Source organism: Hyperoodon ampullatus (genome assembly GCF_949752795.1).
Source record: "Hyperoodon ampullatus genome assembly, chromosome: X".
NCBI classification, from domain to species: Eukaryota; Metazoa; Chordata; class Mammalia; order Artiodactyla; family Ziphiidae; genus Hyperoodon; species Hyperoodon ampullatus.
In genome coordinates this window covers 16,922,534-16,943,032 of record NC_136913.1, presented here as the reverse complement: position 1 = coordinate 16,943,032, position 20,499 = coordinate 16,922,534, and the positions used below count along the sequence as shown (strand labels likewise).

General features: G+C 38.8%; 1 protein-coding gene across 1 annotated transcript in view; it reads right to left on the bottom strand.

Moving 5' to 3' along the window:
* Positions 1 to 20,499, bottom strand: part of PPEF1 (protein phosphatase with EF-hand domain 1) — a gene marked incomplete at its 3' end in the record, with an annotated part of 102,726 nt that overhangs the window by 13,772 nt on the left and 68,455 nt on the right. Inside the window, exons 9-11 of the mRNA XM_079727965.1 lie at positions 19,793 to 19,939; positions 11,681 to 11,866; positions 9,900 to 10,042 (exon numbers count right to left, since the gene is read on the bottom strand). Coding sequence (XP_079584091.1) covers positions 9,900 to 10,042; positions 11,681 to 11,866; positions 19,793 to 19,939 — 476 coding nt within the window. The remainder of the gene's footprint in view (positions 1 to 9,899; positions 10,043 to 11,680; positions 11,867 to 19,792; positions 19,940 to 20,499) is intronic.

Below are 20,499 nucleotides of genomic sequence, written 5' to 3'. Positions count from 1 at the left end.
ACTAATAAAGAAGTTCATTAAGATTGCACAACATACAAAAATCAACTGTATTTCTATACACTATAAATGAATAATCCAAAAATGTAATTAAGAAAACAATCCCAGCTCTCACTCTCTCTTGTGAGAACACCAGAATCACAACTAGCTGCTGGACAATCATCAACAGGAAGACATTGGAACTCACCAAAAAAGATACCCCACATCCAAAGACAAAGGAGAAGCCACAATGAGATGGTAGGAGGGGTGCAATCACAATAAAATCAAATCCCATAACTGCTGGGTGGGTGATTCACAGACTGGAGAACACTTATACCACAAAAGTCCACCCACTGGAGTGAAGGTTCTGAGCCCCACGTAGGGTTCCCAATCAGGGGGTCCAGCAACGGGAGGAGGAATTCCTAGAGAACCAGACTTTGAGGCCTAGTGGGATGTGATTGCAGGACTTTGACAGGACTGTGGGAAACAGAGACCCCATTCTTGGAGGGCACATACAAAGTAGTGTGTGTGTCGGGACACAGGGGAAGGAGCAGTGACCCCAGGAGAGACTGAACCAGACCTACCTGCTAGTGTTGGAGGCTCTCCTGCAGAGGCGGGGGGTGGCTGTGTCTCACTGTGGGGACAAGGACACTGGCAGCAGAAGTTCTGGGAAGTACTCCTTGGCACGAGCCCTCCCAGAGTCTGTCATTAGCCCCACCAAAGAGCCCAGGTAGGCTCCAGTGTTGGGCCACCTCAGGCCAAACAACTAACAGGGAGGGAACCCAGCCCCACCCATCAGCAGTCAACCGGATTAAAGTTTTACTGAGCTCTGCCCACCAGAGCAAACAGGCAGCTCTACCCACCACCAGTCCCTCCCATCAGGAAACTTACACAAGCCTCTTAGATAGCCTCATCTACCAGAGGGCAGACAGCAGAAGCAAGAACTACAATCCCTAGCCTGTGGAACAAAAACCACATCCACAGAAAGATAGACAAGATGAAAAGGCAGAGGGCTATGTACCAGATGAAGGAACAAGATAAAACCCCAGAAAAACAACTAAATGAAGTGGAGATAGGCAACCTTCCAGAAAAAGAATTCAGAATAATGATAGTGAAGATGATCCAGGACCTCGGAAAAAGAATGGAGGCAAAGATCGAGAAGAGGCAAGAAATGTTTAACAAAGACCTAGAAGAATTAAAGAACAAACAAACAGAGATGAACAATATAATAACTGAAATGAAAACTACACTAGAAGGAATCAATACCAGAATAACTGAGGCAGAAGAACGAATAAGTGACCTGGAAGACAGAATGGTGGAATTCACTGCTGCGGAACAGAATAAAGAAAAAAGAACGAAAAGAAATGAAGACAGCCTAAGAGAACTCTGGGACAACATTAAACGCAACAACATTCACATTATAGGGGTCCCAGAAGGAGAAGAGAGAGAGAAAGGACCAGAGAAGATATTTGAAGAGATTATAGTCGAAAACTTCCCTAACATGGGAAAGGAAATAGCCCCCCAAGTCCAGGAAGCACAGCGAGTCCCATACAGGATAAACCCAAGGAGAAACACGCCGAGACACATAGTAATCAAATTGGCAAAAATGAAAGAGAAAGAAAAATGATTGAAACCAGAAAGGGAAAAACGACAAATAACATACAAGGGAAGTCGCATAAGGTTAACAGCTGATCTCTCAGCAGAAACTCTACAAGCCAGAAGGGAGTGGCATGATATACTTAAAAGTGATGAAAGGGAAGAACCTACAACCAAGATTACTCTAGGGCAAGGATCTCATTCAGATTCGATGGAGAAATCAAAAGCTTTACAGACAAACAAAAGCAAAGAGAATTCAGCACCACCAAACCAGCTCTACAAGAAATGCTAAAGGAACTTCTCTAAGTGGGAAACACAAGAGAAGAAAAGGACCTACAAAAACAAACCTAAGGGCTTCCCTGGTGGCACAGTGGTTGAGATTCCGCCTGCCGATGCAGGGGACATGGGCTCGTGCCCCAGTCAGGGAGGATCCCACATGCAGCGGCTGGGCCCGTGAGCCATGGCCGCTGAGCCTGCACGTCCAGAGCCTGTGCTCCGCAATGGGAGAGGCTACAGCAGTGAGAGGTCCACATACTGCAAAAAAACAAAACAAAACAAAACACAACAAACCTAAAACAATTAAGAAAATGGTCACAGGAACATACATATCGATAATTACCTTAAACGTGAATGGATTAAATGCTCCAACCAAAAGACACAGGCTTGCTGAATGGACACAAAAACAAGACCCATATATATGCTGTCCACAAAAGACCCACTTCAGACCTAGGGACACATACAGACTGAAAGTGAGGGGATGGAAAAGATATTCCATGCAAATGGAAATAAAAAGAAAGCTGGAGTAGCAATACTCATATCAGATAAAATAGACCTTAAAATAAAGAATGTTACAAGAGACAAGGAAGGACACTACATCATGATAAAGGGATCAATCCAAGAAGAAGATATAACAATTATAAATATATATGCACCCAACATAGGAGCACCTGAATACATAAGGCAACTGCTAACAGCTCTAAAAGAGGAAATTGACATTAACACAATAATAGTGGAGGACTTTAACACCTCACTTACACCAGTGGACAGACCATCCAAACAGAAAATAAATAAGGAAACACAAGCTTTAAATGACACTGTAGACCAGATAAATTTAACTGATATTTATAGGACATTCCATCCAAAAACAGCAGATAACACTTTCTTCTCAAGTGCGCACGGAACATTCTCCAGGATAGATCACACCTCGGGTCACAAATCAAGCCTCAGTAAATTTAAGAAAATTGAAATCATATCAAGCATCTTTTCTGACCACAACGCTATGAGATTAGAAATCAATTACAGGGAAAAAAACGTAAAAAACACAAACACATGGAGGCTAAACAATACGTTACTAAATAACCAAGAGATCACTGAAGAAATCAAAGAGGAAATCAAAAAAGACCTAGAGACAAATGACAATGAAAACAGGACAATCCAAAACCTATGGGATGCAGCAAAAGCAGTGCTAAGATGGAATTTTATAGATATACAAGCCTACCTCAAGAAACAAGAAAAATCTCAAATAAACAATCTAACGTTACACCTAAAGGAACTAGAGAAAGAAGAACAAACAAAACACAAAGTTAGCAGAAGGAAAGAAATCATAAAGATCAGAGCAGAAATAAATTAAATAGAAACAAAGAAAACAATAGCAAAGATCAATAAAACTAAAAGCTGGTTCTTTGAGAAGATAAACAAAATTGATAAACCATTAGCCAGACTCATCAAGAAAAACAGGGAGGGACTTCCCTGGTGGCGCAGTGGTTGACAGTCCACCTGCCGATGCAGGGGACGTGGGTTCGTGGCCCAGTCTGGGAAGATCCCACATGCCGCAGAGCAGCTGGGCCCGTGAGCCATGGCCGCTGGGCCTGTGCGTCCGGAGCCTGTGCTCCGCAATGGGAGAGGCTAGAACAATGAGAGGCCCGCGTACTGCAAAAAAAAAAAAAAAAAAAAGAAAAGAAAAAGAGGGAGAAGACTCAAATCAATAAAATTACAAATGAAAAAGGAGAAGTTACAACAGACACCACAGAAATACAAAGCATCCTAAGAGACTACCACGAGCAACGCTATGCCAAAAAAATGGACAACCTGGAAGAAATGGACAAATTCTTAGAAAGGTATAACCTTCCAAGACTGAACCAGGAAGAAATAGAAAATATGAACAGACCAATCACAAGTAATGAAATTGAAACTATGATTAAAAATCTTCCAACAAACAGAAGTCCACAACCAAATGGCTTCACAGGTGAATCCTATCAAACATTTAGAGAGGAGCTAACACCCATCCTTCTCAAACTCTTCCAAAAAATTGCGGAGGAAGGAACACTCCCAAACTCATTCTATGAGGCCACCATCACCCTGATACCAAAACCAGACAAAGATACTACAAAAAAAGAAAATTACAGACCAATATCACTGATGAATATAGATTCAATAATCCTCAACAAAATACTAGCAAACAGAATCCAACAACACATTAAAAGGATCATACACCATGATCAAGTGGGATTTATCCCAGGGATGCAAGGATTCTTCAATATACACAAATCAATCAATGTGATGCACCATATTAACAAATTGAAGAAGAAAAACCGTATGATCATCTCAATAGATGCAGAAAAGGCTTCTGACAAAATTCAACACCCATTTATGATAAAAACTCTCCAGAAAGTGGGCATAGAGGGAAGCTGCCTCAACATAATAAAGGCCATATATGACAAACCCACAGCAAACATCATTCTCAATGGTGAAAAACTGAAAGCATTTCCTCTAAGATCAGGAACAAGACAAGGATGTCCACTCTCAGCGCTATTATTCAACGTAGTTTTGGAAGTCCTAGCCACGGCAATCAGAGAAGAAAAAGAAATAAAAGGAATACAAATTGGAAAAGAAGAAGTAAAACTGTCACTGTCTGCAGATGACATGATACTATACATAGAGAATCCTAAAGATGCCACCAGAAAACTACTAGAGCTAATCAATGGATTTGGTAAAGTTGCAGGATACAAAATTAATGCACAGAAATCTCTTGCATTCCTATACACTAATGATGAAAAATCTGAAAGGGAAATTCAGGAAACACTCTCATTTACCATTGCAAGAAAAAGAATAAAATACTGAGGAATATACCTACCTAGGGAGACAAAAGACTTATATGCAGAAAACTATAAGACACTGATGAAAGAAATTAAAGATGATACCAACAGATGGAGAGATATACCATGTTCTTGGATTGGAAGAATCAATATTGTGAAAATGACTATACTACCCAAAGCAATCTACAGATTCAATGCAATCCCTATCAAATTACCAGTGGCATTTTTTACAGAACTAGAACAAAAAATCTTAAAATTTGTACAGAGACACAAAAGACCCCGAATAGCCAAAGCAGTCTTGAGGGAGAAAAACGGAGCTGGAGGAATCAGACTCCCTGACTTCAGACTATACTACAAAGCTACAGTAATCAAGACAGTATGGTACTGGCACAAAAACAGAAACATAGGTCAATGGAACAAGACAGAAAGCCCGGAGATAAACCCACGCACCTATGGTCAACTAATCTATGACAAAGGAGGCAACGATATATAATGGAGAAAAGACAGTCTCTTCAATAAGTGGTGCTGGGAAAACTGGACAGCTACATGTAAAAGAATGAAATTAGAACACTTGCTAACACCATACACAAAACTAAACTCAAAATGGATTTGAGACCTAAGTGTAAGACCGGACGCTATAAAACTCTTAGAGGAAAACATAGGAAGAGCACCCTTTGACATAAATCACAGCAAGATCTTTTTTGATCCACCTGCTACAGTAATGGAAATAAAAACAAAAATAAACAAATGGGACCTAATGAAACTTCAAAGCTTTTGCACAGCAAAGGAAACCATAAACAAGACGAAAAGACAACCCTCAGAATGGGAGAAAATATTTGCTAACAAATGAATGGACAAAGGATTAATCTCCAAAATATATTAACAGCTCATGCAGCTCAAAATTAAAGGATCAAACAACCCAATCCAAAAATGGGCAGAAGACCTAAATAGACATTTCTCCAAAGAAGACATACAGATGGCCAAGAAACACATGAAAAGCTGCTCAACATCACTAATTATTAGAGAAATGCAAATCAAAACTACAATGAGGTATCACCTCACACCAGTTAGAATGGGCAGCATCAGAAAATCTACAAACAAATGCTGGAGAGGGTGTGGAGAAAAGGGAACCCTTTTGCACTGTTCGTGGGAATGTAAACTGATACAGCCACTATGGAGAACAGTATGGAGGTTCCTTAAAAAACTAAAAATAGAATTACCATATGACCCAGCAATCCCACTACTGGGCATATACCCAGAGAAAACCATAATTCAAAAAGACACATGCACCCCAGTGTCTACTGCAGCACTATTTACAATAGCCAGGTCATGGAAGCAACCTAAATGCCCATCGACAGACAAATGGATAAAGAAGGTGTGGTACATATATACAATGGAATATTAGTCAGCCATAAAAAGGAACGAAATTGAGTCATTTGTTGAGACGTGGATGGATGTAGAGACTGTCATACAGAGTGAAGTAAGTCAGAAAGAGAAAAACGAATATTGTATATTAACGCATGTATGTGGAACCTAGAAAAATGGTACAGATGAACTGGTTTGAAGGGCAGACGTTGAGACACAGATGTAGAGAACAAATGTATGGACACCAAGGGCAGAAAGCCGCTGGGGGATGGGGATGGTGGTATGATGAATTGGGCGATTGGGATTGACATGTATACACTGATGTGTATAAAACTGATGACTAATAAGAACCTGCTGTATAAAAAAAATTAAATTAAAAAATAAAAAAAAGACAACAATCCCACTTACTACAGCACCAAAAAGAATAAAACACTTAGAAATAAATTTAACAAAAGAAGTCCAAGACTTGCACACTGAAAAGCACAAAATATTTTTCAAGGAAATTAAAGAAGATCAAAATAAATAGAACAATATGGACTGGAATATTTAATATTGTTAAAATGGAAATAGCCCCAAATTGATATTACAGATTCAAAATAACCCCTATGAAAATCCAAGTGGGCATTTTTGCAGAAGTTGACAAGCTGATTCTAAAATTCACATGGAAAACAATCTTAAAAAAGAAGACTCAAATTCAACTCACCTTTCCCAATTTCAAAGTTACCAAATAGCTATAGTAATCAAGACAGGGTGTTACTGACATTAGGATAGTCATATAGGTCAATGGAGTACAACTTAAAGTTCAGAAATAAACCCATACCTTTATGGTCAATTGATTTTTGACAAGTGTGCCAAGACAGTCAAATAGGGGAAGGATAGTCTTTCCCACTGATGTTGCTGGGACAATTGAATATCCACATTTTAAAGAATAAGGTTGGACCCTTACCTCACACTATACACAAAAATTAACGCAAAATGGATCAGATATCCAAATATAAGAACTTAATCTATAAAAATAATGTATAAAATTCTCGGAAGAAAACATAGGAATAAAGCCTCATGACTTTGACTTAGGCAGTTAGTTCTTAGATACCCTATCACAAGCAGAAAAGGGAAAACAGATATATTGGATTTCATCAAAATTGAAAACTTTTGTGCTGCAAATAATAACATCAGGAAAGTGAAAAGACATCCCATAGAATGGAAGAGACTATCTGCAAATCATATATCTAATAAGTGACATGAATATAGGATATATGAATAACTCTTACAGTGCAATAATAAAAAGAGTAGTAACTCAATTAAAAATGGAAAAAGGATCTGAAAGAGACATTTCACTGAAGAAGATATACAAATGCCCAATAAGAACATGAAAAGATCCTCAAAGTCATTGGTCATGAGGGAAATGTAAATCAAAACCAAGAGTTCCTACCTCACATCCACTAAGATGGCTATAATCAAAAAGACAGATCATAACAAGGGTTGTCAAGGATGTGGAGAAATTGGAATCTTCATACATTGCTGGTGAGAATGTAAAATTGTGCATCCCCTTGGGAAAAAAGCTTGCAAGTTCCTCAAAATGTTAAACATAAGCGTTACTATATAATCCAGCAATTCCACTTTCAGGTATATACCCAAGAGAAATGAAAACAAATGTATACACAAAACCCTGTCCACCAACGTTCAAAACAACATTATTCATAGCAGCCAAAAAGTCGAAACAACCCACATTTCTATTAGCTGATAAATGGACAAGGAAAATGAGGTCTATTGATACAATGGAATGTTATTCAGCCATTAAAAGGACTGAAGTACTGATATATGTTACAACATGAATGAACCTCAAAAGCACTGTGCTAAGAAAAAGAAGCTAGTCACAAAAGACCACATATTGTGTAATCCTATTTACATGTCATGTACAGAATAGGCAAACCTATAGGGACAGAAAGTAGATTAGTGGTTAACTAGAGTTGTGATGGGTGGGGGAGGGTTGGCCAGGGATGGGGAGGTGATAATGATGAGTGACTACTAATGGATACAAGTTTTCTTTTTAGGATGGAACAAATGTTCAAAAATTAGTTTATGGTGATGTTACACAACTCTGTAAATATACCAAATACCATTGAATTGTATACTTTAACTTGGTAAACTTTCAACAAAGCTGTTAAAATAAATTACAAATATATATGTAATATATATATGTAATATATATATGTGTGTGTGTGTGTGTGCATAAAATTTATGTGGAGACATTTTTCTACCGAAGGGGAAAATCCAGAAGTTATAATGAAATTATAAAATGTGATTTCATAGAATAAAGCAAAATCAAGACACCAACAAAATATATGCATCATGCCCATAAAAATCCTCTATCCCTCCTATGCAAAGAATTCCTAAAAATTTATCAGAAAATGACAAACAGCCCAATATAAAATAGGGGAATATTATAAACAGGAAATTCAAAGAAAAGAAAATGCAATGTTCAAAAATATAAGATGGGTAAACTCAGCTGTCTAAAAAATGCTAATTAAAACAATGAGATTTATCATTTTTATCCATCAGCTTGGCAAAAATTAAGAAGAGTAATAACTTATGAGACTAATGAGGATGTGGAGAAATTAATATGTTGTTTTCCAGATTGTTAATTGTTACAACTCTTTTGGAGTATCTAGCAAAATTTTAAACATTATAAATCGTATATTTTGAAATCTTATGTAAAAAAAAAAAAGCACTAAAAACTTATGGATATGTGTATATATATATGTACAGACAGACAGACAGACACACACACACACACACACACACAGAGGAATGTTTGTTATAGTATTGCTTTTAAGTACAAAACCCTAGAACCAATCTGGATGGCCATCAGTTGAATACGATTTAGCTATCCATAACTGTTATGGTATACATATACTACAGAATATTATGCATCTACCAAAAAGAATGAGTTAGGTCTATATGTATAAACTTGGAGTAATGTTCACGATATAATCTTTAGGGAAAGAGTCAGTTGCAGAATAGACCGTGCAGTGTGATTCTATCTTTGTTTTAAAAAAAAATGTATGTATGTTGTTTACTGCCTTTCTCCTCCCACAGGGATATGCTTTGATGAGGGAAAAGACTTTTGCCTATTTTGTTTATTTCAATATCATCTGTGCCTAGAACAGTGTCTGACACATAGTAGGTGCTCAACATTTTTTTAATTCAATGAATGAGTGATTGCTTGTCTATTTTTGTAGGAGCAAGGAGAAGAGGGTGGAAGGATCCTCTCTAGGCTATTAATTTCAGTTGCCTCTGGGGAAAAGAATTACTGAGAAGTACTGGGAGGGAAGATCATTAACATTTTCTTTATACGTCTTTGTTTTGTCTCACTTGTTAACAATAAACATATTCATTCTATAAAATAAAAAATATTAAAAAGATAATGTCAAAGGGAGGAAAGGGAGATAAGCTATGAATGCCATCACACAGAGACACATACTCAACTCAGTCATATACACTTCTGGGTAGAGAAGAGACAAAGAGGCAAGAGCAGACTGGGCCGTCTGGGGGCAGAGAAGGCTGGAGGTTACAGGAGTGGGTGGGCGCAGAGGCTTTCTTTTCCTTATATTCAATTAGGGACTGTTTGTGGATGCTGATTGCTTTATCCATCTAAAGAGATGCATACATTGAAAATTGCTGCTCCTGGTTTCAAATACGAGCGCATTCACCACTTGGCTTCTGGAATTACTTCTATTTTGTTTATACCAATGAGTAACGAGTAAGTCATTTTCTTCACTCCCATGGCTGCTCTTAAGTCACTCTGGACTGGTTCTACTTGGTCACTAGTACCAGAGCTCAAAAATCTCCTTAGAGTATACACACCTTTGGTAAAGAGGCCTCAAGCACGTTGCGCTAGTTACTTGGTACTGGAAAAATCGGGGGGGCATACCAGAACTCACTCTGATGTAAGCTCCTCGATTGCTACCTTCTTCATAATAATTAGATGCAGAAAATACAGTAATAACCTGGTTAAAGAGAAAGAGTGTCAGGTTCACATAGAGTTAGTTCTCAAAAGGTCCTTCAATAAAGTCAGAAACAGCTCAATTCTTTTTTTTTTTTTTTTTTTACTGTATGCGGGCCTCTCACTGTTGTGGCCTCTCCCGTTGCGGAGCACAGGCTCCAGACGCGCAGGCTCAGCGGCCATGGCTCACGGGCCCAGCCACTCTGCGGCATATGGGATCTTCCCGGACCGGGGCACGAACCCGTGTCCCCTGCATCGGCAGGCGGACTCTCAACCACTGTGCCACCAGGGAAGCCCAGAAACAGCTCAATTCTTAAAAAGCAAAAATCAAAGTTCAAAATCCATACAAATCATCCAAGTCTGATGGGATTTCCTGTGATTCCCTTGAAGAGAAACAAGGCTTTTAAATCATTGTCTCCAGGAGTACTAACTTCTAGCCACTCATCCCCACAGTGCATGGCCTTGCAATCTTGTGTACAATTTCAGTTCCGTATCTTACAATCCTCCTTAATGCTCAGTTTTGTAAATTCTAATTTTCCAAGGGGGTAAAGCCTTTATTTTCTTTCCTTGTGATATTTCAGCATTCAAAATAAAACTTGTCTAGTATCACAGTCCTTTTCTTTTGTCTGTACTGACTGATTTAGAGGATTCAGGGCCCCCCACAAAACCAGTGCTTTAAGGTCAGAGAAATAGTGGCTAGATAAGGGACCATGACCACTCCGCTGGGAAGGAACCAACCTTGGGGGTGTGGTGGAGGATGGGGAGCCTTGGGAGGGTAATACTTGTCAGTGACAGGAAAGCTGGTTTCGGCCCAGTCCTGCCCTAATGAGCAGGTCACTTCAGACAAACCACTGCTATTTTCTCCCCGTTTTCTTATTACAAATAAACCCTAAATAATACTTGCCTTACCATCTCGCAATGTCAGTATGAGCCTCCAATGAACTAAACGAGTTAGGAAAAGTGAAAGTGTTGAAATAGAAGGAAAGGCCATGCAATTTGGTATTCCTTTTTAATTATTGCTGTTCACTATGAGAAAAGGGGGCATCCCAGGACAACCTGGGACCAGAAACCAGCTCCTCAGGCCTCACCTCTCTAGCCTATCAGACACCACTGAAGAAGCACAACGCATTCCATTTTAGTGGCTGCAGCGAAACTGCCCACAGCGAGGGACTTGCTAGAGCTCACCTACTCAGTGAATAGAAGTATGTTTTGTGGTTCTGCTCTGCACAGGGAAAGTGCAAAAGGTGAAAGAGAGCAAACTGGATTCACTGCTGCCTTTCTGTGCTCAGTGAGGATAAGTACATTCTTAACCCCACTACTGGAGATTTGCCTTGCGATTAGCACAGAACAAAGCCTTTCTGTGTGTGTACTTAGTGCCATGTGTCAGAGTTTCTATCTCTGGGATTAGGGAAGATCGGAGAAATAAACCAAATATCTCTTAGGGTGAGGGACAGTGAGGCCCCTTGAAGCAACCTCTGTGAACCCGACAGTCTCCTGTTTCAGTCTACCAAAGCATGGAGTTCTGTTTTGGGCCTAGGGAAGATGTTTTCCCATGGGCTTCGAGGTCAGACACATCCTGTGAAGAAAGACTAGGCTTGGGGGAAGGATGTCTGTGATGATGTCACCAACACTGTTAGCTTACCTTCCCATCATGGCAAACTTCATACCCTTCGGGCTTACATTCATGAGACCTAATGAGCATCTTCAACTGGTATTTATTAAGAATCTTGGAGGTAATGTCTGGTCCAAAATAGCAGCCCCCTCCTCGACTTGTATTTGGGTAACAGCCTCTTTTGTCTATCGGATCACTCCACAGAATGTCGATTAGGCTGCCACTTACAAGTGAGAGTTTATCTTTCTAGATTCCAACTTCTTTTCCAGAAATATTATCCCAAGTTATCCCAAAATCTCACTATTTCTCATTCCTCCTTCAAAACTGTTTCACACTCATCTCCTCCATGAATCTTTTCCAGAATAATCTGAATGCCCATAGCCACCACAATCCCTTTCTACCCATCCCCAATAACCAATGTAGCAATACTTAGTAACCATGAAGGATCAGCCCTTGGGCTTTTTCTTTTTTTCTTTTTTTAAAATTCCATCGCAATTGCTTAACCTACAGGGTCTTTTCTCTTAAAAAGAATTTCACTGCCATGTTCAAAGGAGAAGGTAGCTCCCCACAGTGAACATACAGGCACTTGGTGTTTTTAATATGTTCTAAGAGATAAGGTAAGTCTCCCAGTTATGGTTTTGGCCCTGGTTTTTGTCCTGTGGACTACATAGCATGATAAAGCCTTTTCCCCATCACAAATATAGGCAACTGTTCATCCAAGAATATCTTGTAAAGCATCTCCTTCACTTTTTGCCCCCCTTGATAAGCACATTCTCAGCTTCAGCAGTACATTTAGCCATTGACTGGTTTTCCACAAGTATGTTATTAGCATAACATTTCCTTGTGGGGATGAAAGAGGCAAGTGCAGGCTGCATGATGCTCACAACTGAAGACCCAAGTTTCTAAGAATTTTTTCATAAAAAACTGGGGGCTCCCTGTTTGTAGCTCTGATCTACATATAATGTTTCTTTATTCAAACATCTATGAGAGCTTCAGCAGTAGTGTGAAAAACTAGCTTTGTAGCTAAAGCTATGCAACCTTGAGAAAAGTCTTTGGGTCTTACTTTCTTTAAAATCAGAGGTTGGGGCCAGATGAGTTGTGAAGTATCTCAAAGTTCTAACAGACTTTATTTTCTAATTTTTCAATGTCTAATAGACTGTATTTTCCACATGTTTCTTTGAAGGGCATGAAGAAGCATGTATTTTAAGTTGTGCAGTTATTCTAGTGGGTCCAAATCAGATCTTAAAAAGACCAGAAATGGTCGTCCCACTAAACCCGACTGTACGCCCATTTATAGGTTTGGTATTGAAGGGGAGCTAGAAATAAGTGAGGGGAAAGACAGTGAGGTGGAGAGAACAGAACTGGTAGGAGAACTTCTCTGGAATGCTAAGCACCTCATCAGAACTGGAGAAACTGTGCACCAGGCACATTCCGGACACTTGCAGATGATTGATTTTTTGATGATTGACTGAAGTGAGAATTAAAACCACCTAAGAAGGTTCAGTTCAGGATTCTCCTTTCTCCCCCACTGGATTCCAACACTGGCACAACCCTACCCTACAAATAAATATAATGGAACCCATTTACTTTGCTGGTGATTATGATGAAAATAACACTTGCATTTGAAACTGAGCCATATCTGAATCTTACACCATGAATTCATGTCTGGGAGACATGATCTGACTTTCAGTATAATGAAGGAGAAAACACGGAACACAAGGAGGTGTGTTTTATAAGGAGGGGATTAACTTTTAAATTCCTACATGAGATGCAAGTCATTTACAACCAAAATTACCCCAGGAAAACCTTCTAAATTACTCTTAAAGCACAGTATACATGATTTTGTATATAAAATCCTATACAGACATATGGATGTGTGAATATTTTATGTATGTGATAATGTAGAACATATGATAAATTATATGAAACTAAAATTTTATACTTTTTTCTCCTTTTTGCCATATGTATATACTTGAAATTTACATAAATTAAATGTACATATGATGGGACTCTGTTAAACTAGAATAAGCACTGGCCATGGAGTTAGCTCTTCAAGTGTCACCTATGTCACCATGGAACCTATTCGGGCCTTAGCTGACTCCTCAATGAAATGAGGAAGATATAGCTAACATTCATTTTTCTTTGGTTCAAGGTCATAAGGGGTCATAAGGGGTATCAATTTTATAGAAGTGAGCTTCTTCAGAACCATCCATTCAATGAGTTCTGCATTTCTTTTCTCTGTCCAGAATTCATTCATTCATAAACTTTACAGAGACTGTGACCACAATGTAGATTTAATTCTGAGGCTCACAAACAAAAAATGCTATAAAAGTCACTTTGTTGGTGAAACAAATTCCTCAGCAGAGACAATCTCTTTCCTCTCAACAACATCCTCTCCACTGAAATGCAAGGGCCTTTGGGAGTGCATGAAAGAATAAGTATTTACAACATTCCTTCCTGAAAATTTTCAAACCAAAGATTGGAAAGGTTTTTATTGAATGCCAACTTTTGTATGACATGGTCAACAAAAATCTATTTGTGTCTCAGCCTTTACACCTCCTAAATCCAAAATAAATCCTGCAAGTGTCCCATGCTTGCCTACAGTTTTAAGTGATCCAGTTTTCAAAAGTATGCTTTTGGGGAGAGATAATAGCTCTGAAAGATGTATCTAAACGCTTCTCTTCTAAGACACTAACACTGTAGATTCACTTTTGTATTTTCCCTTAGTTATGTGTCCTCCTTCCAGCTTTTGAATATGTCATCTTAAAAGCTGTGCTCAGTCCAAACCTTCCAGCCAGGTACCTAGATGGCTTTAGATACCTACTCCTTGCCTACCCATCGCCTCACTGGATGAGGGGAGACTAGAGTAGTTCATTACTTTCTTGAGATCTCCTATCACTCTTTTTGTGGCACGCGGGCCTCTCACTGTCATGGCCTCTCCCGTTGCGGAGCACAGGCTCCGGACGCGCAGGCTCAGCGGCCATGGCTCACGGGCCCAGCTGCTCCGTGGCATGTGGGATCTTCCCGGACTGGGGCATGAACCCGTGTCCCCTGCATCGGCAGGCGGACTCTCAACCACTGCGCCACCAGGGAAGCCCTCTCCTATCACTCTTAAATCATCTTTCCCTTCAGAAAAAGAGCATGGGCATTAAAGTCAGACCTGGGATCAAATCCTGCTCTATCATTCAGTGACTAGCCAAGTGACTACAAAAAAAGCCATTTCACTCTTGGGAGCCTTCTCAATGAAGCTGACTACACTATTTAAAATTGCAACTCTGTCCCCTACCTCCAGTTCTCTGTTTCCCCTAACCTTGTTCTAGTTTTAATTTTTTCCATAGAACTTCTCACTTAACATAGTTACTTGTTATTGTTATATAATTATATATGTAATATTATATAAATAACTTCATATATACATATTATTTAGCTCCTCCCCCTAAAACATAAACTCCATGAGGGGATAGATCTTAGGTCACTTACTTTCTCAAAAGCTTAGAACAGTGCCTGACACATAGTAGGTACTCAATAAATTTTACTTGTTAAGTAGATTAAGAGAAGGGAGTCACTCAGGACATAAATAATTAAAATTATTTTTTAAACTTTTCTGGCCTCTTTGTTGTTTCAAGTCTGTCCTGAAGGAAGAGGTCACGCTTGTCTCTATACGATGACTCAGCTATGAATACATACATCCCCCACATCTCAGGGAATATAAGATAAAATTTAAATTACAGCACTCTGCCAAGAATCATGCACTTCCATGAGTATGGAACAAGTAGCCTATGATCTTTACTGCAACACAGCTCACAGATATTAAGAAATAAAGTAATTGTGAAATCTGTTTTTATCTGGAAATTTCAACTCTAGCTGACTAAAGTGTGCATGTCCATGACGTACCAGGAAATGAGGAAAGAAAATTAAAGGTACAACTGAAATTATTAAAATATTGGGAATGAGATTCTGGTCAATTTTACCCTGTGTCAGCTCCAGTCATGTACACTGAGTCTGTAAGATGCCTCATCTACATTGCTGGGGTGAGGGGAGGCTCTATTACAGAATAATGACCACCGGTTTCCTCCCTCCCACTTCTTAAGGCTACATCTCTCTACAATTCTAACTCATCCAAGCTTCCAGACTCCCTGATTTTCTTCTTGTGCAGCTCCAATCTTTTTGGCATCATCCTTTTTATTCACTATAACCTCTGGTCTTTGGAATTTGGATATCAAAATTTAAGGAGGCATCTTTTCCTACTTGCTATAGGATGCCTCTTATACTTCTTTGATTTCTAAATACTTTGAATTCACAAGCCAGTGATGAATTCTATTTCTCTCTTTTACCTCTTCCTCTCCCTCTCTATCCTCCCGCCTGTCTTTCTCCTCATTGATTAGAGATTATTTTATATCAGAAATCACATTTTAGGGACTTCCCTGGCAGTCCAGTGGTTAAGACTCCACGCTCAGGGTGTAGCTCAGGGTGTAGACTTAACCAAACTAGTCCAGAGAAGCCACTAAACAAATAAATGAGCATGAAAGCAAATAATAACAAGCCCCAGAGAAGCATGGAAATAATTAGAGTTACTATATTACCTAAAATATCCAGTTTTCAACAAAAAATTATAAGACATGCAAAAAAAAAAACCACACACACACACATACAGGGGAAAATAAGCAGACAATTGAAATTGCCTTTGAGGGGATTAGAAGCTGACTTAGCAGACAAGGATTTCAAACCAATTATTATAAATATTATATTAAAACACAGCTATATATATATAACACTTCACTGAATAAGAACAGAACGCATTTTTTTCTCAAGAGCACATGGAGCATTTTCCAAGATAGACCATATGTTAGAGCATTAAAAAAAAAAGGCTCAATAAGTTTTAAAAGGATTTAAATCATGCTAAGTATGGTCTGCAACCACAACTGAATTCAAGCAGAAATAATTAAGAGAAGGAAATATGGGAAATGCACAAATATACAGAAATTAAACAACATATTCCTAAAAAACATATAGGTTAAAGAAGAAATCACCAGAGAAATTAGAAAATACTTTGAGATGATTGAAAACTAAAGCACAACACAGCAAAACTTACAAGATAGAGCTAAAGCAGTACTTAAGGGAAATTTACAGCTTCATTAGCAAAGGAAAAAGAGTTCAAATCAATGACACTACCTCTCACCTTAGGAAACTAGAAAAAGAAGAGCAAAATAAATCTAAATCAGAAGGAAGGAAATAATAAAGATTAGAGCAGAAATAAGTGAAGGAGAGAATAAAAAACAATAGAGAAAAGTCAATAAAACGAAAAGTTGATTCTTTGAAAAGACCAATAAAGTTGACAAACCTTAGCGAGACTGACCAAGAAAAAAAGAGACTCAAATTACTAAAATCAGAAATGAAAGAGGAGACCATTACTACCAACCTTGCAGATATTAAAAAAATTTTTTTAATATATATATATTTCACATATATGTATATATTACAAACAACTTTAGGCCAACAAATTAGATAAATTAGATGAAATGGACAAATTTCAAGGACGATACAAGCTATCAATGATACCAAGAAACAAACTACTCAAGAAGAAATAGAAAATCTGAATAGAACTATAGCAAGAAAGACGACTGAAACAGTAATTTTTAAACTGCCTACAAAGAAAAAAGCCTCGAAAAGTATCAAAATGAAGCCAGCAACATACAAAATGGATTATACACCATGACCAAGTGGGATTTATCCCAGAAATGTAAGGTTGGTTTAACACCTGAAATCAACCAATGTAATACACCACATTAGTAGAATAAAGGACAAACAATACATGATCATCCTAATAGATACTGAAAAGCACTGACGAAGTCCAACACTCTTTCATGGTAAAAACACTCAAGAAAGTAGGCACAGAAGAGAAATTCCTCAATCTGATGAAGGGTAGGTAATATACAAACAAACAGCTAATATACTTAATGGGAAAGACTGAATGCTTCCCCCCAATATTAGGAATTAGACAATGATGTCTACTCTCACCACTTCTATTTTTCAACACTGTACTAGAGGTTCTAGATAGGGCAATGAAGCAAGAAAAAGAAATAAAAGGGGCTTCCCTGGTGGTGCAGTGGTTGAGAGTCCACCTGCCAATGCAGGGGACACAGGTTTGTGCCCCGGTCTGGGAAGATCCCACATGCTGTGGAGCAGCTGGGCCCGTGAGCCATGGCCGCTGAGCCTGCACATCTGGAGCCTGTGCTCCATAACGGGAGAGGCCACAACAGTGAGAGGCCCGCGTACTGCAAAAAAAAAAAAAAAAAAAAAAAAAGAAAGAAAAGGCTGCTTGATTGGAAAGGAAGAAGCAAAACTATCTTTATTCACAGATAACATGCTCTTGTTTATACAAAGTCCTAAGGAATCCACTAAAAACCATTAGAATGAACAAACAAGTTTATCAAGGTTCACAACATGAGATCAGTATACAAAAGTCAATATATACCAGAAATGAACAATCCAAAATGCAATTAAGAAAACAATTCTATTTACAATAGCATCAAAAATATTTGGGAATAAACTAGGAATAACTTTAACAAGTGCCTCACTGTACGTGATTACAAAACACTGCTGAAATTAAAGATCTAAACAAATGGAAAGACATCCCACCTTCATGAAATTAAAGATATAATATTGTTAAGATTGCAATAGTAACTAAATTGATCCACGGATTCAAGGCAATCCCTACCAAAATCCCAGCTCTTTTTTGGTAGAAATTGGCAAGCTGATTCTAAAGTTCATATGGAAATTCAAGAGACCCAGAATAATCAAAATAATCTTGAAAAAGAAGAATAAAGGTGGAGAACTCACACTTCCCAGTTTCAAAACTTTCTACAAAGCTATAGTAATCAAAACTGTGTAGTAATGATAAAAGGACAGACATATAGATCATGGAATAGACTTAAGAGTCTAGAAATAAACCTTCATATTTACAGTCAATTGATTTTTCGTAAGGGTGTCAAGAAAATTCAAGGAGAGGAAGTCTTTTTAACAAATGGTGCTGCGATAATTGGATATCCACATGCAATAAAATCAATTTGGACACCTACCTCACACCATACACAAAAATTAACTCAAAATGGATCAGACACCTAGACATAAGAACTAAAACTATAAAACTCTCAGAGGAAAACATAGAAATAAATCTTTATGATTTGGGGTTAGGCGATGGCTTCTTAGATACCACACCAAAAGCACAAAGCAAAAGCACTTCTTTTACTGTGACTGAGTAAAAGGAGCCAGAGACAAAAGATCACATACTGTATGAGTCCATTTCTATAATATGTCCAGAATAGAGAAATCTATTAAGATCAAAAGGAGATTAGCGGTGGGACTTCCCTGGTGGCACAGTGGATAGGACTCCGCGCTCCCAGTGCAGGGGGCCCGGGTTTGGTCCCTGGTCAGGGGACTAGATCCCACATGCATGTCGCAACTAAGAGTCTGCATGCCACAACTAAGAAGACTGCCAGCTGCAACTAAGGGGCCCACGTGCCACAACTAAGGAGCCCACCTGACACAACTAAGACCCGGCACAACTAAATAAATAAATAAATTTTTTTTTAAAAAAAGGAGATTACGCCTGCCGATGCAGGGGATACGGGTTCGTGCCCCGGTCCGGGAAGATCCCACATGCCGTGGAGGGGCTGGGCCCGTGAGCCATGGCCGCTGAGTCTGCGCGTCCGAAGCCTGTGCTCCGCAATGGGAGAGGCCGCAACAGTGGGAGGCCCGTGTATGGCAAAAAAAAAAAAAAAGGAGATTAGTGGTGGTCTAAGTGTGCAGGGATGGTGGTCAGGGGTGGGGAGAGAATGGGAAGTGACTGGTAATAGGTATGTGAAGTACCTTTTTCAGGTATGAAAATGTTCTAAAATTAGATTGTGGGGATAGTTGTACAACATCGTGAATATACCAAACCCACGGAATTATATACTTTAAATACCATTTAAATATGGTATTTGAATGATACGTCAATTAAGTTATTAAAAATATAGTAATGAATTTAGAGAGAAGGATATGATCTGCTTAGAAAGGTAAGTCACTTTTTACATATTATTAGAACAACATCATCTATGCTGCATCTTCACTGCCACTTTAGTGAACAGTTTGATTACTTACCTGTTCCCATTCATGCTTTGTTAATTGTTCAGAAAGGGATCCATTTGTTCTGATTCCCCGAGCTGTAATGGTTGTACCTACTTTATTTCCCTTCTCAGTAGCACGCTCTCCATCTATTGGACTTGGTGGCATCAGCACAGATTTCAACTACAAAACAAATTTATGCTTTAGCCAAACCCTATGCTCAGGGTGCTGCATGTAGAAACTTCAGCACTAGTTGCTATTCTGTTTATATTGTTGTGCCTCGACCCAATGGAAAACACATGGTCCCCTTTTCCATCTCACCTACCTCCTTCATCTTATTGATCCACTGATCTCTAAAAGTGGGGCTGTTAAGTTCTGTTTGTACATTTTTCAAAAAGAGATACTGTCCTAAGGGAAAGTTTCCCATTAGAGTTTCTAAAAGACCCCAGAAGCACAGATGTCAGTAGAGGTATGTTCTGTGGCATCCTGACAGGAAAAAGAAGATGCTAAGGGAAAACTAGTCTCCCTCTGAGCCTTTATCTATACATGGGGCTAAGAGAGAGAACTAACAGGCCTAGAGTTCAGAAACACCTCAAGAGGATGGTTGCTTTTCCTTTTGTTGTGTTTTCCAGGAGAACTGAGAGAAAGTACATCTGTGCCCAGGAAAGTACACAAAGGGGACATAAGTTGAAAACTTTGGAAGCCCTTCGACTTAAATGCACTGGGTTCTCAGTCTGACCTGC